The sequence below is a fragment of the Lissotriton vulgaris genome, chromosome 1_1 (assembly GCF_964263255.1).
Source record: "Lissotriton vulgaris chromosome 1_1, aLisVul1.2, whole genome shotgun sequence".
NCBI classification, from domain to species: domain Eukaryota; kingdom Metazoa; phylum Chordata; class Amphibia; order Caudata; family Salamandridae; genus Lissotriton; species Lissotriton vulgaris.
The window spans coordinates 1019297859-1019320455 of NC_141685.1; the positions used below are offsets into that span (position 1 = coordinate 1019297859).

Genomic DNA, 22597 nt, shown 5'->3' on the forward strand with positions numbered 1-22597 from the left:
GTGGGATGACCTTTGTACATCCTGGAAATAAAACCCCACCGATTTCGCTGGGTTGATCGCCAGGCTTGACACATTTGCGAACCTGTCAAAAACGGTCGCTAGGGCTGAATGATTCTCTTCCAGATCCCGGAAATACAAAAGGATATCATCGGCGTAAATTGATATCAAGTTGGGTGTTCCACCGATGGAGATGCCCATGCCAGCCATCCCAGTCCGGAGGGCGATCGCCAGGGGTTCAAGGGTCAGGACAAACAACAGGGGCGACAGCAGGCAGCCCTGTCGAGTGCCGCGGTATATGTTATAACTGGAGGAGACGTGTCTGCCCGTGCGCGCTCTAGCCATAGGGCACGTGTACAACAACCGGATCCACCGTATCAGTGAGTCGGGGAGGCCAAATCGCTTCAGGACCTCAAACATAAATGCCCAGGAGAGGGAGTCAAAGGCTTGTCGGAGATCTAATGCTACACAACCGGCCAGAGGGAGAGTCGGCGGCGTCGCAGCCATAAGGGCATGGAGTCTTCTCGTGTTTTGGGACATGCTCCTCCCCGGGAGGAATCCACACTAGTCCGAGTGAATTAAGGCCGGAAGATAAGACTGTAGGCGCAGAGCTATGGCTTTGCTGAGTATCTTATACTCCGTAGAGAGCATTGATAGGGGTCTGTAATTGGCGAGCTCAAATGTGTCCCGACCAGGTTTACGGATTGAAATGACGGACGCTTGCATTGTCATGTTGGGCAGGTGACCAGGTTCATAGGATTCTTTATAGATATTCTCCAGAACAGGGACCAGGGTCGTAGAGTAAGTCTAATAAAACTCTGCCGGCAATCCGTCTTGTCCAGGAGTCTTACCTCGGTTTAGAGATCGGATGGCTATTTTGATTTCCTGTTGTGTGATGGGTCCGCCTATCTCCTCCTGCTCTGTTCTAGTCAGGGCTGGGAAAGGCAGGTCCCTCAGAAAGTCAATCATCTCCTCCCGGTCCTCCATGGGGGAGGGGGGAGGGGGGGGGGGGAGCATATAGCGTACTGAGGTGTTCCCTGAAAGCGTCATTGATGGCCAATTGCGTATTCACCAGTCCTCCCGTGCTATGCCTAATCTGTGTTATCACTGGGATCTCGGGTCTGTCTTTTACCAGCTGAGCCAGTAAAGCGCCTGACCTGTCTGCTTCAGCCTGTTGTCGTCGTAAGTAGTCTTTGAGATCAATGATTATCTGGTCACTCATGTATGACACCAAGACGCTTCTCTCAGGCTGCCTTGAAATTTCAACACTGTTACTACCAAGTACTTATATGCAATGTATGTGCTACTTGTCCGCTAATGAGCCTGGGCGCCCGATCAGCAGTGCAATTGCAATAAACTGCATTTCTAAATAAAAATCAATATCACAAAAAACAGACTAACATTTTTCTCAATAGGTTGATCAAATGCTAGGTAGCAGAAGAGGGATACTTAAGTATAGTCGTGTGGTTCACATATAGCACTTAACTGTGCCTTTGCTATTGCAGCAGTAAGCAGATGACTAAACTAGTAAAAGATGGCGGCGTGAATTACCCTGAAGACAAGTTAACAATATCTCACTAAACTAATCATCAATAAAATTAATTTAAGGTAAAATGATTTTATCTAGAAAGCAGTGCATCTGCTATTGTCTCAAAGGTGTTAACAAGTACTGTAAGCTCCCAAGTTTAAGATAGCCTGGCATAACGTGGAGTGGATGCCTTCATTTCCATAAACAAGTTTTCTACAGTATTAGGGTCGCTAAGGCACAACTAAATACAACAAGGACACAAAGATCTCCCATCTCATGCAAGGACAGCAGGGGAGACCCCTCTGATGCAAGCAAACTTCAAAGGGAAAGCGCTCGTGAGTACACAGGGTCATATAGTATTAGCCTACCGACCTCTGTTCCGTGTTAAAGATGGCGAAGATGTGCTTTGTGGACATGAAACCCTTCTCCACATCTCGGATCTTGAGGTTATCAAGTGGCAGCATATACTTCTTTTCTTTTTCCTAGAGTAGGATCGAGAGTTGAGTTATGGAAGAGCATGGATACATGGATTTAGAAACCAGGAACATCACGAGAAGGATTAAGGCAATAACATGAAACATTGACACTATACTGTAGGTATAATCCATTGATTTGTGGGCACGGGACAGTTTTTCTCGATCCCCAATGTAGAAAGTTCTACTAAGCAAATGAATCTACGGGTAATTCAATGCTAGAAATCTTAGTTCCGTGTTTCCCGTTACAGGACTGACCCCCAATGTATACGATGGAACCCTCCTATAAACCCTCTGACGTAGATGTTGTACAAATACTTTCATAATCACCGTTGTTGTGTCACTCACACAAGACCTGGACATTTCACACTCTTCGATGCAATAATCAGATGCACACAATGACTGCATCAAAGCCTTGATGGAATCCTTGAGCATGCGTGGACACACGAGGTGACCACACAGTACCAGTTGATGGAACTGTTGTACAGGCAGTGACTGAATTTCATTTTGAACTAGGGTTTCTCAATCTATTCATTGACAATGCATTTTTTCTTCAATAATGCAGCTTAAATACTAAGCTGACTACAGTTTATTCTTCATTGATCTAGCCCCACCTATGACCACCATAAAGAAATATGCAGACCCAACTGGAATCCCTGCATCTGCAACCCAGACTTCATTCATAGTGGGTTTAAAAATACAAAAACAAAAAAACATGGCTGATAACGTTGGTTTGAGTGAGAAAACATGCCTCGAGTGAGGAGCACAGTTCCTGTTCTAGGTCCTTAGCACAGTGCATATTCAGCCATTTGTATGGCCTTCCAACACTAACCACTACGCAATTACACTACACACAAATGGACCGATCCACGTACACCCAGTTGGTCCTTCACACCAACTAGTCCTCCCCCACACAGAAAAAAACACGCACATGGACACAAAACGCTCTCCAAAAGAACCAAAGCACACAGTCGGACACGAACACACACGAGCCCCTACCCCTAATTAAGCAATGGTGGGCACCTACAAATCTGTGAATAAGCACTCTGGTAAGGACGTGTGTGGATTAATGTGCCTAATGCAGAGATATCTGTGTATGTGCAAGACACTAGTTTGAATCGCAGTAAGGTAGCTTTGCTTTTTAAAATGACCATGCTGCAGTGTAAACTGCAGGTCACAGGCTCCATTTCTCGTAAAAGAGCTTAGAGGTTTGGCTGCCTGCCGCAGAGCTACGTATATTCATAGCACAGACTGAGTTAAAGTGGAGACACTGTGCCAGCTGGTAAAGAGACAGTCAGGAGTGGCCAAACGTTCCTCAAATCACAGGGGGGAAAAGTCTTTTTTTTTACTAAATAAAGTCACCCGGTTAGGATTAGCTACACATAAAGCCCCCTGTCCTCTCTGGCATAATACAACAAAGTGCTAGTTGGAGATACCACAGCTGGTGAAGACAGCTGCAGTAAGGACTGAGTTATGATGCTTGTAACATAATCCACACTGGGACAAGGCAACACAAAATTGGGCAAAAGGGGGGAAAGTGAGGGCAGACAATAAGGTCCATACCTTGTATTGCCTTTTCCGTTCCTTGACATTTCTAGTGATAGGAAGCTGTTGCTAGCTGCAACAGTAAACCAACCCCACCAACCCTGACACCCAACAGGTAACCCCCAAGCACTTACACCTAAGTTTCACAAACTTGAATGCCCCAACACCACGCCATCTAAGCCAACCAATCCCTAACTCCAACCAGTCCCTTAACTTAGCTGTCAAATGCTAACCCAAAACTTTAAAAGTATCCTACCCCCAGAGCAGTCGGCCTGACACTTCATTCAATCCCCACCCTTATTCAGACCTAGATAGCTTACTCTAACTTGTATGACCACATCAAACAGACCAACATCCTACCTTCAATCACAACACTCTGATTAATCTCCCACTATCCCTATCCCTATCATTAACCTGATCCTATTGCCCATGTCATCAAAACACATTCTCCAACCCCAACGTGCCATCCAGCAAACTCCAACAAGCAGCACCCAGCCATTAATTTCAACTTCAAACATTGCTTCTAACTGCCAACCACAAACTTTAAATTACATCTAGAATCAGAAAACAAACTACTCATTTCTAATACCAAATATAGACCCTGCCTGAAATCCACAACTCAAACCCTAGCACTCCAACTCAATGCGCAACATCAATGTTGAGTCAAATTCATAACCCCAGTCATCTTTTTCAAGGCAACTAGGACACCAAATACAACCACATTCCCAATCTCAACCTGCAACCTTGAGCCAAGATCACAACTTTAACCCCACCAATCAACCACATGCAATGTATCAATGAGAGCACATTACTGGCACCACACTGCTAAACCCATCTCTACAAACTTATTTTCACACCCCAAACCTCGACTCATTACCTAAACGACAATCTCCACTTGAACTCAAAACCCTACCCCAGTAGTGCCCCCTGGCAGAGATGTGCAACCCAATTAGGTCTCAGTATCTAAAAGCAAATTGTAAAGGTACATTGTAAGAAGCTGTAGTGTAGTTCCTATATTCCCAATAGGCTCTGCGTATTGGAATAATATATCCTATAGATGTGACGTAGGACTTATGTCTACTAGGTCTCTATCGAGTATATTAGACAATTGTGAGTGCCAGCTAGCTCAGAGGTCACTAGAAACTTTCTCGAGTTCAAAAGAAGGGATTAGTTTCTGACAACCGCATAAACATGACAACTTTGTTTTCCCAAGATAAAATGTTCAGAGTTGTGGAAACAATAGATCAATATTTTACTCAGTCATTCGTGCAGGTGGAGAGAAATAGATAGACGGGCGTTTTCAATAAAAGTATTTATTGAATAGTCTTCTTTCTCAAGCAGAAGAAATGAACTGCTACAATCGTAATACTGGTTGCAAAGTATAATGCGTACAGTAAAAAGAGTAGGATAAAATATTACTGTAAAAGCATTGTATGGCTCCTAGATCATAGATAAATACATATATAAATAACAGAGGCTAAAAAGTACTCAACTGGTGTTTCTAAAATACGCCTACCCCGATGTACCTAACCTAAGTCTAGTACGAGGGAAGATGTAAGTGAGGTGTAGCATAAATTTAGTATTCTTTGCCAAGAATCTATCCAAGATTTCTCTAAGGGTCTAATCAGCTCCGTACCTTGGTTTAGAATGAAGGTCAGGCTCTGGACTCTATTTCCCAGCAACCCGCAAGGGTAGCTTGGAAACACTGGAGCTGGATTTCTCGGCAAGAAAAAAAGAAGCGTCTCTCTCAGTGCGTCTTCTGGAGGGTCGGCTTCCTTCGGCACTTACTGTAGCAGGATGCATCGGGCAAGTAGATAGTCGAACTGCTCCACACCACTGTGTGCTTGCTATGGCAAGTGTGGGCATATTTATACATGGAAGGTGCAGAGATTGACGTAAAGGTGGACATAATAACGTCATCAAAGAGTCTTAGTTCTTTGAAAACTCCATGAGTTCTTGTAGCAAGGGGAAGCCCCTAGCTGCTGAAGCCGAGTTTTCCAAGAAATCGTTGTGGATTTTCAGAGCTAGTGGAAGTAGCCCTGTCGTATTTGGACTGCATGAGCTATGTCTAAATATGGTTATGATTTCTATGCCTAAATATGGTGATTTATACCTATATAAGGCCATGATTCGGGAAAATTACAGTAGGGTCCTAAAATGCAATACAACAAAGCTGGCTCTGTATATACTGTACCAAAAAAGGGTCCAGCTGATCCCGAAAGGTAGGCAGAGGTAAAAGTAGATAATACATTACTCTCTATTTGTGGTAGTGTGGGCGAGCAGCAAGGCTTTATCAGAGGGTAGTGTTGATCATTTATTGTACACACTCAGGAAAGAAATGATTTCACACACTCAAAGACTGAACTCTGACCAATTGTTTCGCATAAAAAAATTTCTTTGTTGTATTTTATTTTTAGAACCAGGCCAAACTTGGTGCAGGTAAGTAAAAATAGTACTTTTCTGATAATACAGTTGAATGCAGATACACATGTAGGTCACATATGCAGAAACAGATTAAATGACTTTACAGTTACTTTGCAATTACTGAGATTGAGATTACTTTTTAAGTTACTTTTCAGATTACGTTTTCTACTCAGTGTGATATGCCTAGATATCACACTGCGACACTTCCTGGATAAAAGGTAGGTAAAACAATTATCAAAACAGATTTTTGGGTTTCCATACAAAAGGTCCTCAACACTTTTGAAACTTTTTCCAGAGGAAAACAGTCAATGCAGTCCTATGAGAAAAATTGGGTTATCGTTTTGCAGGTAAACTGTCTTGAGGGTTGAGTTTCTGGGGTTAGAATAAGGGTTGCCCTAGGGTCAAGGATGCACTCAAAAAGCACCCTTAGCGGCACTTGGGCGGCCGGATGCAGAGTGCTGAGGCCCAATGTTAACCAATCGGGATAGGGGCTTTCGGTTGGTGGCTGCTCACGACCAGGCCACAAGGCTGAGGGAGCAAAGCTCCAGGGGTTCAAGTTAACACCCACAGCGGCAGATGGGCGGCCGGGTGCAGGGTGCTGTCTGGCAACAGGGGCCCTGTCGTTTCCAATGGGGATTCTCTGGTTTCAACAACACTGCAGGCTCGGGCACGAAGATCTTCTGGTGGCGACCACCAGTTGGAGAAGTAAGTTGGGATGTCGAGGGATACTGGGACAATGTTGGTTGGCCCACTCAAGGCAGTAGGGCTTTGAGTGCAGGGGTGTCTTTTGGCATTGGGTTTCTCTTACTGGCTCCGGTCGAGGTTGCAGGGATCTTCCAGAAAGGGGCTGCAGGCGTTGGCTGGAGACTTGAGGTAGGTCACGGAACACCATATCCCAGGTCAGGATCTCCTGGAGGAGCTCATCGTGGATTTGGGACACTTGAACTCTGACCGTGGGCGTCAGGTACCGAGTGGTGCAGAGTCTGTGGGTAAGCAAATCAGGAGCTTAAAGGAGATAAAGTCTTTTTAGGGAAGGCAGGGTAGTTCCTCCGGGTTCTGGGGGGCTGCTGGCTGCAGGACATACTGGAATTCTGCTGGAGCAGGTGGAGGTTAGGACAGGCTAGTAGGGCTGGGGCCAAGTCAGTTTGTGTCCTTCTCTTCTTCCTTCAGCACGGTTCTTCGGTCCTTCTGGTTTCTTCTTGTCTGATGAGGCATGGTTTGGGGTTGCCCTTAAATACGAAATGTAGGGAAGTTTCAGGGAGGTACAGGTTGGGACCAATGTGTCCCTTCCTTGGGGTGGGTACACCCCCTATAATGCCACCATCCAGTGGGAGGTGGGCAGAAACTTCACTCTGGTTGGATGGATACCCCGATCTCTAAGTTGGCGGGGACTGAGAGTTGGGCTTTGTCTGTCCTCTCCCACCTGAGTGGTGTGGTTGGCAAAGGTGGGCACACCTCTCCTCCTATCTTGCTTTTACCGATGATTCTCCCACCCAAAGTGGGGGTCAGAACCGGTGGAGGCCAGTTGCTGAGAGCAGCAAATGGCTGGTTCAGCTTACAAAGGCAGCAAGCCTTTGAAGCTTCCCCTTCGTGGACCCTGACTATCCTCGGGGGAGGCGGCTTGGCACCTTGACCCAGGATGTGCTTTGTTTCAGGACCCAGAGAGCAGCAGGCTCTGGGGTCCAGAAACATGTCTGGTGGTGGCAGATGACAATCCACCACTCAGCCAGGACACTAGAGTCAGGTAATTTTTCAGGGGGCATCTCAAGTTGCCCTCTGAGTGTATTTTTCATGAAGTGGGTGTAATGTGCTGAGAAGTTTGATATCAAACTTCCCAGTTTACAGAGAAGCCATTATGGTGCTGTGGATTTCCCAATGACAAACTCCTAGACAATATACTCTTTATGGCTTTACTGCACTTCCAATATCTAATAATAAACTTAGACACTGTAGGGGTGGAGGGCTCATGCACCTGTACCCTCACCACTGGTATAGTGCACCCAGCTAAAGGGGTGGCTTACCTATGCAATGACATTTGATTGTAGGCATGGCACATAGATATGTGTCATGTCGACTCTTCACTTTGCTCTGCACCAAAAGACACAGCCTGCAATGGCAATGTGTGTGTGTCAAGGTACAGGACCACTAAGGGTGGCACAATAAGTGCTGTAGCCCTTAGAGACATACCCTGGTAAGTGCGCCCTTGGTACCTATGGTACCCTTTACAAGGGACTTGCATGTGGCCAGAGAGTTGCCAATTGGGTTTACAACAGTACAGTTTTAGGGAAAGAATAGGGACCCTGGGTACCTGGTTGGCAGGAACTCAGGGCACACTTAAAGAGCATTAACATTAGGCAAAAAGTGTGGGGCAGCCATGCAAAAAAGGGGCACTTTCCTACATACATGCATTGCAATTATGCCCAATGTAACCTCCTTTCACAGCCCTGACTAACTGTACCCCAACCTCACCATCCAACCCCAGACATCCGCTTTCCCTAAGGCCTGTAAAAAGGCGATGCCGGCATATCTTCAAACTTTCACAGATCGTAAGCCATGCTGTTCTGCTAGCATTCCCATAGCTCTAACTACTTCCTTGCCTCCCAGTGCTCCATAAAACTCACCTCCCACTCTTTACAGTGCCCCACTTTGCCCAGACCGGGAGGCCAGCCTTGCAGATACATTTTTGCCAGTTTGTCCTGCATTTGGGTGGTTTGTCTCGTTCGTTCCCTGCAGTGAGTTGGTGCTGGGTGCCAAATGTTCCTCATTTTGCTGCTTCCAGGACAAGACAAAAGAATTTGAGTTATCCAGCGGGATGCAAAGAGCTGACTGGCAGGTTGTCACTTTCTCTTCTTTTACCCCTACATGAGCTTTAAAGAGGTGCATGTTTGCAGCAAGCATTTGTGTGACTGGGAGGAAGAAACTGCAGCTCAGAAGGAATCCTGCACAACCCAGTTACTAGAGATGCTAATAAAGAAAGTGGTTATCTAAAGTTAGCCTTGAATGACTGAATAAAAACCAGGCTGGGCTTACCTTGGAAATATGCCCTTGAGGTTTATTTTTTCTAGTCAGTCTGAATCAAACTGCTCACACAAAGACAGCTCATGACACGGAGTATGATTTGCCTAAGATCAAACATTTTGGTAAAGGAGAGCTGAAACGGCAACACAGCACTTCTTACTGGAAAGGATATAACTTTACCACTGTATTATATTTTGATGAATAGACCATAAAACTGGGTGCTGTTTAGTGCCCCCACCCGAGGTATTACCCAGTCACGTTTTTAAGTCTGGAATTACCCTCACCTTTTGATTATACAAAAAGCATATGTAAAATAAACGTACATAGAGGCTTTCAACCAGCCGTCTTCATCCTCTGTCTGTTCTCGGGTCATTTACATACCCCCCTTAAGCATAGCATGGGGCAATGGGACAACCTACTTTAGCCATTGGCCAACTTCACCAAGAGTGGCAGCATTCTGCCCTTTAGCAAGAAGCAAATTTAGACCCACACACACACAGTGGTTCCTTCAAGTGTCTGTGATTATTATGGCAATGTGTGCGTTTGAGGACCAAAACAAAGTTAAAAAAATTCCAGCTTCTTTTTTAAATTATTTTTATTTATACAAGACTAATGAGGACACCGTAGCTTCCCCAACTACATACGTTTGCGAAAACCGTGACGAAGTAAGACAAGCACAGACAAAGTGAAACAACGACATAACTGCTGGATTTGCCAATGCTTTTTTTAGGTAACCACAAAAAAAGGAGGGAAACACGTTAAAAAAGTGATAGCCAAAGAGCACACAATTTAGCCACAGTAGGCCAATATTCACATCTCATTCCACAGTTTCAACCAGGCTAGCCACCTCCTGGGTGCTTTATATCTATTAAAATGGCCTGCTTTGAAGAAGGTAGTTATGTAATTAAATCGCAAAAATGCGTTCCGTGACGGTCACCCTCGCACCCCAACAGACTTATTGCGGCGTATCCGTGCGAGCTGTGTCCTGCTAAGTGAGAATGGAAAGTTGGCCACCCTACTCGCCGGTCGTCCACATCTGGAAGCGCTCTGCGTGCCTCGGCCCCCGAGCTCCAGCCACCATTCGGGCGCACACAGACGCCCCCACGGTGCCCCCAAAGTGACGTCTCCTCTGCAGGCCCCGAACCCGCCCTCGCTTCCTGAAGCCCACAACTTGTTCCAGACGGAGCTGCCACGTCGGAGCGCGCACTGCGAGTCTGTCAGGGAAGCAGAGAGAGGGGGACGCCCTCCCTGCTCGCCCCACAGACGCGAACGTCTGTAGAAATGGCGGGAAGGAGCTCCAGCGGACCCGGGCGGGGACCCCGCCGGCCCCGCTTGCCCAGTGTTCAGACTACCTGTTCAGGAGGCTGCCAGTTGTACAGTAGTCTGCACATTGGTTAGGCTGGGCCGGCCCTGCAGCGACTCCCCGAGGGCGCGGGGACAGAGCGGACTCGACAGCGACTCCATGGGAGGGCAGGTGGCGGCCGGCGACACTGGAAAGGTCTGTCACAGCACTGAGTGCGCCAGGCACTGTGGCGCGTGCAGGTAAGAGCTGCCGAGAGAAACGACGGACAGCAAAACGCAGTAAAAATAGGACACAAAGCGCAGGGCCGTCTGATGTGGCAAAGGGGCCAGCGCAGCTCCGCGATAGGACTGAGGTGACTAAACCACTAGCGAAGCCAGTGTGTCCTGAGCCAGTAAAGTGCTCCTCTAGCTGCTGTTTTATTTGCACACCACAGCATAAATCGGGGTTCAGAGGGACCCTAAGGCCTCTGCACCGGTGCCACTGTACCTGCTGCACCAATGGACGCTGCGCCCCTGGACAGTACCTGCAGGTTATGGCGACATAACAGATATGCTGGGGACATAGTCAGGCTAGGCTGGGAATACACGGGGTGTCGGTGCTAGGGGCAGCTGGAGGTTAGGTCCGCTCACAGTACTAACAGACCGCAGGGAAAACCATTGGTGAAGGCGGTCATCACTGCAACAGGGCCAGGGACAGTACCGAAAACGTGGCGACAACACCCCCTTCCAAAGAAAATGGAGCGGCAGCCCCTCCCCCCAAAAAGGTCCCCGACGAGCAGTAGAAATGATGGCATTTCAACGGGAAGGCAGCACTTTTAATTTGACAATCCTGCCGTTCTCAGCCCGGTCGCTACACTTTCATGGCACAAGTCTTTTAACTATTAATGTGACGTCACCAGCACCTTTTAGCACGGTTGTTCTGCTTTAAACGGGGCAGCACCAGCACTTCAAAAGCAGTGCTGAAATAGATTACATTTGAAATAATGGCATCCTAGATTTCATTGTACTCTACACATAAAGGATCACCGGGATCAAGAAAAGCCAGGGGGTACTGATCCCTCAGAATAGATACATATCACACAGAATATGCCCGTATGTATGTAAAAAGAGAAAGGAAGGAGAAAGAATCTAAAGAGTCTAGACATCGTGTAATGTCAGAAGGAGAGAAATCCTTTCAGTACGAGAACCCTCACTCACCGTTAGGTGACATGCTTAGTCATATGGGTTCCCTCCTCACACCCAGGTGTGGGCTACACTGAGGTGTTTTCTCAATATGAGCGTTCGAAGAAGGTGACTAAGGGGCAGAAAGTGTAGCGACTTAACATTTTCTCTGTGGGTCCACTAAATCTTTATTGGTTGGCCTCAAGGACAACGTAATTAAAAAAAAAGAGGACTAGGGATCAAACCAATATATCCCTAATGTGGGGTCAACACGTTTCTGCCATGAATTGGTCCCCTAAAGGGACCCAGCGGCATTAGTCAGGACCTTAGTTTTAGTAGTCACTCTGCATTTGTGAAAAAGAAAAATCTCAGCTCCTCCCCTTTGGGGAGTTGTAGGCCCATACCCCAGTGTGATGAGGGAACCCACATGACGAAGCATGTCACCTAACAGTGAGTGAGGGTTCTAGTCCTGAAGGGAATTCTCATTTTCTGACGTTACACGATCTCTAGACTCTCTACATTCTTTCTTCTTCCTTTCTCTTTTTACATACAGCCAGGTGTATTCTGTGTGATATATATCTTAGTTCTAATGCCTTAAAAAGTTGGAAAAAACAGGTATCCATGTATGTCATCAAGAGGTCGAATTTATGTTACGTTCCAGTCAATCTCTCATCCTTCCGAGGTGGATAAAACGAGTACCATTTTGTTGGTTAAGAATACCCGCCATTAACGTGCCAGGTAACAGTTTAATTGGTGGGTAACAATTCCTAGATGACCGATGCAGAATAGAAAACAAAGTAGCTAGTAACAATTGCCAACACCACAACTTTTTAAACAACCTCCCCTAACTGAAATTAAATATTTTAACAATGTCCTAGCGGATATGAAATATTTTAACAATGTCCGGAATATAACCGTCTTTATAAATAAATGTTATTTGTGCTTCGTTTTCTAACCAAATACCTACAAACTTAACAGAATATGAAAATGTTCATATATTTAGCATAATGGGACATGAACGAGATGGACAGAATAATCCGGGAGGGTGCTCAGAAAGCACCATTGGGCGTTCCTGCAAAAATATGGAGCGTTTATAATTGAAAACAGTACCAGGCCTCTCGGGTGGGAGTGGAGAACAAATGGAGCCAGGGACAAAAGTGGTCCACGTTTACCTTCAATTTCCTTTGCGAGGGCCCAGAAAAGTCGATACAAACAAATGCTTTTCCATATAGCAGGGAGAACGCCGAAATATTTCGAACCTCCCCGCTTGACAACAGTCTAAGGTAGCAAAAGTAACCGTGAATCCGAAAGAATTTTTCAGAAATACAAAACTAAAAGGGGGAACAGAATTTTATAAACGATATCATTAATAAATGTTTGACACCAAGGACCAAACATCACAAGGCACACTTCACTGTGAACCTTAAAAAAGACACAAAGGGAAATTAATTTGAAAAAATGATTCAAGGATACAATGGCTGTAGACTACAAAACTGAACCAGGTGGTCTAAAAATTGGACATTTACACCAGTTAAAGCGTTTTCTTAAAACTAAAATAAAAATGTACAAATTAACTTACTCTGAGTAACTGGCTCTCTACAAAAACACATTATAAAGGTCGAGGTCAGTTTGGACTTCTGAAGCACATGCACCCTAAAAAAAAAAACCTTCACGGATTCATTTCTAAGTTTCTGAGCAGATTTGTCCTTTACTAAATATTAATTTTTAATTTTAATTTTTAACTTAACGAAGTGAATATTAATCAACCGAACTCGAAGTGGGCGACCGCTAAAACTTTGACCCAGGCCCAACTCGGGGTCCTCTTGGAAACGAGCCGAGCTTTAATATGGCTTCTGCCAGCCACCCACGCTCTAACCTAATGAGCCAAGAATGAAGTAAAAAAAAATAATAACCTAAGAGTAAAACAGGAGAGGGGAGGAATTTCCACCTAGTGGCTGAATGTGAAATCAGAAAACCTATGAATGTTACCAGTTTTCCCCTTGACCAAGCTGTGCGATTCTAGACAAATACTTTATTTAACAGAGCGTCCGTATTGCATTTAAAAACACGTAGAAATATACGAGTCCAGGGCCGCAACCTCTACAAGCACCTTTCTCGGGCTTAATTTACATAAACTATAGTGTTGCTAGATGTTATCTACCTAGGTAAATACAGGGTGCATGTGACAACTGACTCGCCTCTTAAATCTTAATACACTATTGGCATGGCGTGGTGTTTGTGTGTGGGGGCATGAATATTTTTAACAAATGCCTCTCAATGTAGTGATATAATCTGATCTTCTAGGTTTAAAAGCTTCTATGTGTTAAAGAAACACTTTTTTTTTATTTTTTGAAGCGTCTTTATCATATTTTATACAATGTTTGTTGTTGTTTACGCGCCAACCATTTTCAGGGCTCGGCTCGTGCATGGTCTCATTGACTCCTCAAACTCTCGGCTCGCCTCTTAATTTTGGGCTCGCACATATCCAATTCTAACTACAACCCCAATTTAAACGTGGGCAGAGCAACGCGACACGTGCTTATTGGTAGGGTGGCCAGAATTTTAATGCCAAAACCCGGGACATTTCACAAAATAGAAGAAGGACTACACTTTTACTTAAAGCAAGCCCACAGAATGGGACAGCGCTCCTCAGCAGTTGATTACAGAACACAGGCAGTTAAACCATACATACATAAAATGCAATTGTTAAACTCAGTAGCTTGCCTGTTAATTAAATTGCTTTCTTGAAGCAACAACGGACTATCTCTGCTTTGTAAAACATAAAAAAGCACCACCCGCCGTTTTCAGTCTACCCTCTCTTAAACCGGAACATGAGCTAAATTCCCTGACATCTGCCGGGACAGCTGGTGGAAAACAGGGACCGTCCTGGCAAATCCGGGACGCATGGTCACCCTATTATTGCCTAATATATCTGAAGAATACACACTTTGTTGCATGTGAAAAGCGCTAGAAGGCTTCCCCGCCCTCGTGTGTCTGCTTTAGGCATAGGCGAGGGACAAGGATAGGTTACGCGAGAGCTTGAGACTAAGAGAGGGAGAGAAACGGAATTATTATGTGTGTTTAAGTGAGAGAGAACCAGAGGATGGGAGACAATTTAAGAAGGGGCGGAGAGAATATGAGTAGGAGAAAGAGGGGCAAAGTGAAACATAACGGACGAGGAGAGAGGGGCATGGGAGAGAAGGAGGAAGCAAGTACCGGAGGCATAAGCATAACGAAGGACAGCGGGAGAGAAAAGTGAGGAATATAAAGTGTTACAAAAAAGTGGAGACAAATTAAAGGGGCAGAGAGCGAGATAAAGGAGCGGGAGAATGAGTTAGATAGAGACAGAAGAAACAGAGAAGAAAAGAGGGCGCTAAAGAAAAGGATTCAGTGAGAAAACGGGGGGGGGGGGGGCGAGCAGTACGATACAAACAGAACACGAGAGAAAGATAGAACAGGGAGTCAGACAGAATGATCGACAATACAACAGAAATATACAAAACGGAAGTCATAACTGTGTGAGGAAGGCGGAGAGAACCACGTAGAGGCAGTGACAATTAAATCTAAGGGTAACAAAATATTTCATATGGCTACAAAACAAACCACTGTTCTCAACTCCACTGATAACATTTTTAATCAACGTCTCTTATTATTTATTCCACAGATACAGAGATCAGCGTGGTGACGTGCAAATCCGAAGTGCATCTAACACGAAAAACTACATGAAGGACCGAGGGTCGTTCCGCTAATAATCTGTACTTGCTTGTTTTTTGTATTGGGGACCTGTGCAGGTAGTGTAATAATGGCACACGTGCGTGTAGCAGACTGCTTTACATACAATATAATTAAACTGCACGTGCGACTTTTTATTAATAAAGTGTGCCGGAAAACCGTCCAATATAACAAGGAAACATGTTTCTCGATAAACTAGAAAGTTAGTAACTGAGGTGTGCTTCCACCAGCCCTCGCTCAGAAATGCAAGTGTCACCTAGAGGTGGAATGAGCCAGTCACTTGGCTCAGTCATGGAACCTCGAGCCCAAAAGAGAACCGGGCATGACGCTATTTGGCCTAGTAAATACAGATGACCAACATACATGCGAAGCAGATTTGAATCCCAGTAAATCTCTCTGTGCCGAAAACAAAGGTGTGATGCAGTGCGTGTCTGGGGTAAAGTGATGTTATGTTGTAGGGCAAAGTTTGTCAAAGTGGTAACACTGCCCACAAAAATGTAGATTCTGTCCATCACACCAACCCTCATTAACCTCATCCTCCAGGTATTTTGGACAAAGCATTAACATCAAAAGTTAATAAAAACGCAACGAGCGAGGGATATTGTGCAGTGAAAGTCCCTTGCAAAAATCGACATCTCACCTTTCGGGTGGATGCTGTACTGAATGTTAAACTGTTGCTAATAAAGTTGAACATTTGCGCATAATACGGTCACAAAATGTGCCTCATTGCGCCCAGCGATTTACATTTTCCTGCGGCATAACTGACCCTCCCCTATCGCATAACTCTAGCGGCCTCGCATGTAGGGTACATATGACAATGTTTACCCCTGTGTTTACCAACCGGATTGTCATCAGGGCATGGGCAGGAATGTTTCTCAGTGCATGCTTACAAACAGCCGCTTATTATAAATAGGTGCCTCTGAATGAAGTCATGTCATCCAATATACTAAGGTGTAACGCCCCCACCTGTTAAAGAAATGCACTTTTTGGAATTTTCTAAACCCCTTATATAGTCTAATATGACGCTCATTACATGATTTGCATGCTACATATGTTCAAAGGTCGACTCGTGCATGGGCACTTCGAGCCAGATGCCTGAGCCGACTCTCCGCTCGGCTCTCCCCGTTTAATTGTTGGTTCGCCACGGGACGCGGGAGCGCAGTGTGACGTGTCTGAATAATCAGGCGAGGTAGAGTGAGACGGGCACGTGCTTGCCCATGGAAGCCACTGCCCGTGAACTTAGTAGCGGAGTTAGGTTTTCAGCAACTCATTTGCACATTGCTGATATTTTCTCGGTTTGTAACTCTTTCGCAGTACACGTTTAGCTTCCGCACATGACTGCCAGTGGGGTCCTGGGCAACTTTCCTTGTGCCTCAGTTGAACGGTGAAAACGGACCGTTGGAAATAGGGCAGCTGCCGCCATTAAGGGCTACGTATAAACACGTGGCTGTTCTCATACGGGGCAGCCCTGCATGAGAGTGGCGCGCATTTTTCGATGGGACGTCAGCGGGCGGCCATGCCGAGGAGCACAAAGCGCCCATTCATAGGATGAGGCCTGATGGCTTTCATTAACCGTGTCCCAGGGCGCCCCACTGAACGCAGCAGGAAATGGAAGGCCGCCCCTTCCGCTCAAGGTAGGGGGCTCGACAGGAGGGCGGGAGATCAATGCCACCAAGCGGCCTCAAACCACATAAAGCCTCGGCTAAGAGGAAATGGGCGGGAATATTATCCTACCCCTTCCCAAATCTGGCAGACAGTGGGAAATACCTATATAAAAGGTCAGCAGTAGGGCAGAGTATAAATACAGCCACTGCACTGGATTTATGGACTGCGGACGCGGAATAACAAATTAGGTGTCCCTGTTGACCACATTATGCAGCAAGAAAGACAATTTATGCAGCACGTGATCAAAGTCTAATTATTTATCCCTTTCTGTGGTACTGTCTATTTATTAAAAAATGTAACCGATACATTTTTTTTAAATGCCATATAAAACAGAACGGTTTCTTAAAGAAATCTATGCACCCATAGCAGATACTACGAACGTTATTCATCAACAGTAATTTTGTATTTCACGGAAGCAAAGGAACACAATGTTATTAATACGGTCCCTTTTAGTCTAAAGAGCAAAAAAGCTTGCATACAAAATTAAAAGTTGCACTCTAATTAAACAAGTATGCGTGCCAAAGCGTATCGTAAAAAAGTATGCATCATTTATTCAGCGCATCTCAGTTACATTCTAGAATTCTGTTGACAAGAGCCCTGATAATTTTGAGCTTTAAACTTTTTTTGCAGGTAGAAAATGCATATTTCTCAGCAAATCGGGTGGCAAGTGCGTTTACACAGAAATAATGCGCAATTATCACGTTTTTAAGGTACTCTGGGTTGTTTTCTTCTAGAGCCCATCAAAGTGGATATAGATATTTTTAACTTGACATATCATTTATGGTCTACGGGAGCCACTTGAGGCTGGAAATGGGACAATGGTGGTTACAAATAGGTTTAAAATTGCTTCCTCTCACTTCAAAGACCCCACTGCTGATATAATCAGATGCTATGCCCCTGCTCCAGCTCGACTCTAGTGGTGTGCTCTCCAGGACTGGATAGATCTGCTTCACATAGCACAAGACATGCTATCTAGGTACTGCTCACCTTGTTTATTAGCAGGGCTAGGCTGCTCATGGAATAAGGTGAAGTTATTCTAGAAACAATGGCCACAATCAGAAAAACAATCAAAAAGATGTTGCAAGGGCACGCTGTTTGTGCTTTTCTGGTTATGGGCTTTGTTTCAACTGCCAGTTCATCTTGTTCGGAAGGCGACCCTGCTCATAGGTAAAAGCGTAGTTTAGAGGACCGTGGACTGGAGGTGTACTGAAAGTAACTGAGGGAACTGTAACTGTGAGTAAAGTGGGACAGGGTCTACGAGTGTGGAAACAGGCTTCAGGCAGGTAGTTCAAACAACGAAATATTATGTGACTACTTTGCTGGTCATGTAACTGAATATATTCTGTAATGCACACACCTAAAAGAAAAGATGAATGCAAGTTAAACGAATCTGTGGAAATGAATTCTTTTGGTAGGAAAGCTCAGCAATCACTATAGAATTCAGATTTTTGTGGGTCTAATTAGAGGGCTGCTAAAGTTAAATCCTTGTTGGTGCGTTGGAACAAAGTGGTGCATATTTATACTACTGCAAGGTCCTATCCTTTGGCAGTAATGCAATTTATTAGTTTACCTATTTACTACACACAGTAGAATGCAGGCTACACAATAAAAAAAAATTGTAGCCAGTCACACAATATAAGAAGCTACTGCAAAATATGTAAAAAATGTAAAGAAAGCATTTTCTAGAAATTTTTGTAAAAGGTGTGTTTTTCTTTTCCATCTCCATAATCCCCCATCCTACACGGTCTCCTTGGGAAAACCTCGGGATTGATGCGGTCTCAGGCACACAACAGACTAAGTTTTGGCCACCGAGAAAATGTTTAAGAGTACCTTTGCTGTAAAGCATGGGTAAAATCACTGACAAACCCAATAGGCTTAAAAGGCGAGACCTATTGGGTTTGCCAATGCTGGTTAAGCTTGTTTCGAGCAGTCCTTAAGCATGCTTCCCCCAAACTCCTGGGGCGAGCAGCCAGAAAGAGCAAAAGGAGGTATATTTTGTCCAGCATGAAAGAGGTTCATGAAATGATGTCCAGGGACAAGAGGTAGCAACGCATTTCTAGCTAGCGCGATTTGATATCGTGTGATGTTTTAAACTTTGTTTTCATTTTTGGGGCTTTCTTTTTTAAACGTACTTACCTTGCATCTGGTCTGCTGCTCCCGCTCCTATTCAGCCAGTCCCCGGTCCACCGCAGCGTGTGCTGTTTGTGTGGAGGGACGTGGCTCCGCCCTCCTTCAGTCATTTCCGCTACTGGGGGGATATTAAATCAGCATTCTTGTCCGGCCGCGCAGCGGGCGCACCAAAGGCAAGCCCGTTTGTGCCCGTCCGCGCCAGGCCAGCGCCAGACGCCAGACATGCTGTCAATTTTGGGAATTTTCACGGTACCTACTCTCAGAAGGAACTTCTGGCAGCTAGAACACTGGCCAGTAGTTGTTTAGTTCATGGGCTACAGGATTTAGAGGGTCCCTTTAGCTGTAAACAGTGTGGGTTCACATCTATGGTCCCAGAAGGTGTGCAGGACTGTCCTTTTCCCCCAGGTAAGAGTTTGAACATTTTTCATCTTAACTGCCGCTCCTTGGTCAAACACTGGGCAGATGTTTATGACCTTTTGGAAACTGAAATACCGGATACCCTGTTTTTAACAGAGACTTGGCTCTCGGAAGACTCAGTGGCGATCCCAGGGCTGGCACTTCCGGAAGGCTATGTCATGCACACTCTTAATAGAGACAAGAGGTGGGGACATAGCAGCCATTCTGAAAACCGGTTATGCCTGTTCCTTTACTAAACAACCCATTGTAGGCTGCAAATGTGCCTGCTTCAAAATCACCTTTAATCCCAACTACACCATGATGGGGTTACTAATATATCGCCCACCGGGCCCATCCAAAGGGTTTAGGGAAACGTTAATTGATACGGTCTGCACCTTGGTGGTCAACCCTCCCAATTTTACTATCTTGGGAGATTTGAATTTTCATTTTGATGACCACACTGATGTGGATACGGTGAACCTAATGGCGGATTTAGCGGCCTGCCAGTTAGACCAACAGGTTCCAGGCCCCACTTATTCAGCCGGTCACCTGTTGGATCCGGTGTTAACCAACATTCCTTCCCTGATTACTCAGTCGCCGGTACCCTTGACCTGTTCGGACCATTTTTTGGTCCCTTTGTGCATTCAGGTCATAGTTCCAAAATGTAAATTAGAGAACTCCTATTCCTTAAAACGCCCTTGGCATAAGCTTAATTGGGATCAATTTGAAACCCTACTCTCGAGCTTTGTCCCAGAGCTGTCGACAGATCCTGATAAAGCGTATTTAGCCTTTTCTGACAGGATTAGTCAGTCACTAGATAAGCTGATTCCAGATAAGTGGCCCCCTAATCGTATGTCCAAGTCTAATCCGTGGTACAATGAAAAGCTAGCTTTGCTGCGAAAAATCTGTAAAAAATGTGAAAGATCCTGGAGAAAGGACTTTGACCCTCTATCTAAAGCGCACTATCGGGACGCAGTAAGGACCTACCACAGGGCAATTCGTACTGAACGTGCAGGTTTTTATGCTTTAAAAATCAGCAATAGTACTAATCCCGCGAAGAGTATCTTCTCTAATGTGTCAGATTTAAAGAATCAGAAGGAGACGGCTGGCACATTAATTTCCTCGAGTCAGCAATGTGAGGAACATGCCTTATTATTTTTTCAAAAGATAGAAGACAGAACACTGTTGAGAACAAACTGTGACACTATGCCCCCATGAGGACTCTGACCACCTCGCCGCGCGGCGGCGCAGCCGACAGATCAGTCCCATCTCTGAGGCGCTACAGCGTCTGTCCCATACTCCCCGATGGCTAGTAATACTGTACAGACGGGGAGTCTGAACCCCACAGAGGCAAAGTGCCCGCCATTGACCTTGCTATCCTGGAATGTGAGGGGCCTGGGTGATAAGGTGAAGCGGGGATTGGTTTTAACAGCTGTGAAGCGCCTGCGGCCTACTGTGGCCCTATTACAAGAAACACACCTGATGGGGGGAGCTACTAAGGCCCTGGATAGGCGCGGTTACAAAATGTGGGCTCACTCTGCCTTCACGTCCGGCTCCAGGGGAACCGGCGTACTCGTGCAGAAGAACTCACGATTCCTGCCCCTATCCACCAAAACTGACGACCAGGGCTGCTTCGCGGCCGTGCAGGGACAATGGGAAGGGAAACTCCTGAATCTAGTGTCAGTGTATGTCCCACCTGCCTTGCACTCAGTGCACCTCCCGAGACTAGGAGAATTCCTCCTAACTCTCCCTGAGGGTGCGATCATTCTGGGGGGAGACTTCAATGCTGTCCAAGACCCACAACTGGATAAATACCCCACTCCAAACCAGACTGGGGGGGAAACATATTTCCGACGCTTCACCACGGCCATGGGCCTGACCGACATTTGGAGACACCTACACCCAGGCATGCAGCAATACACCTTTCAATCCGCGGTGCACGGTAGCCTGTCGCGCATAGACTACTTCCTATCCCTAGGGGAGGCCCTTAGCCAAGTAGACACTTCAGTGATTCACCCCCGAGGTATTTCAGACCACTCACCGCTCACACTGACGCTTTCTCTACAGACGAAAACACGTAGGCGCATCTACCCCATACACGCATCTTATCTCAAGATCCCACAGGTTCGCAAGGCACTTAAACAAGCCACGAAACATTACTTCCTTGAGAATTCACAATCGGTGCGCTCCCAGGCGACGCTCTGGGAGGCCTACAAAACGGTTCTGCGGGGCCAAGCCATTAACACTATAACCGGACATAAGAGGCAGCAAACACAAGAACTGGCAGATCTAGAAATCGCCTTGCAGGAGCGGACCGGGGCTTATGAATCCCACCCTTCTCCCTCCACCCTACACGCACTTACTCTCCAGCAGCAACTCTACAATGACCACTTACGGACGGTAGTTAAGGGTCACATCGCCGACACTCAGAATAGGGTCTATGAAGTAGGGGACAAAGCAGAAAAGATGCTGGCGTGGCTCGACAAGCGTGAGGGCAGCTCCAGGGGGATCCAGGGCCTAAAGGATGCACAGGGGGTGACACACACTGACCCGAGACGTATAACGGAGTTGCTAGCGACCCACTTTGAGCAAGTATACACCCCAACACGTCAGGTTACATCGGAGGAAGCCAGGGCACTCCTCGCACCGATTGCAGTCCAGACCCTATCGCCAGAGGCGTCGGGCGACTTGGATGCGGACATTACAACCGACGAGGTTCGGATGGCCATAGCGGCGTTGAACCCGGGCAAGGCCTCAGGTCCGAACGGGATACCGGTAGAATGGTATCAGGTAATGCCGGACACCCTCAGCACACACTTGTTGGGAATGTTCACGGATTGTCTGGAGGGGGGCTCCCTTCCGCTAGACCAGCGTGTGGCGACTATTGTGACAATCCCAAAACCGGGCAAACCGCCGGAGGAATGCTCCTCGTATCGACCTATTTCCCTCTTAAACGCCGAGGTGAAAATCCTGGCCAAACTCCTGGCGCAAAGACTCCTGCCCCATCTGTCCACGATTATACACCCGGACCAGTCCGGGTTTATGCCGCACAGGAACACTGCTCAGAATCTGCGGCGACTACATGGTGTCCTGGCTCGATCTGACACTATCACAGAACCGGCGGTTATACTGGCGCTCGATGCCAAAATGGCATTTGACCTGGTGGAGTGGGAGTACCTCTTTGAAACGTTGAAGCGGATGGGGTTTGGACCTCGCTTCCTAGCAT

At 46.1% G+C, this 22597-nt stretch overlaps 1 protein-coding gene across 3 annotated transcripts in view; it reads right to left on the minus strand.

Annotated features, from left to right (window-relative positions):
• The window catches only part of DNM2 (dynamin 2), a 799525-nt gene that overhangs the window by 219145 nt on the left and 557783 nt on the right, over positions 1-22597 (minus strand). For all 3 annotated transcript variants that reach the window (XM_086961600.1, XM_086961585.1, XM_086961594.1), the window contains exon 15: positions 1898-2007. In XM_086961600.1, the coding sequence (XP_086817726.1) occupies positions 1898-2007 (110 nt within the window). The remainder of the gene's footprint in view (positions 1-1897; positions 2008-22597) is intronic.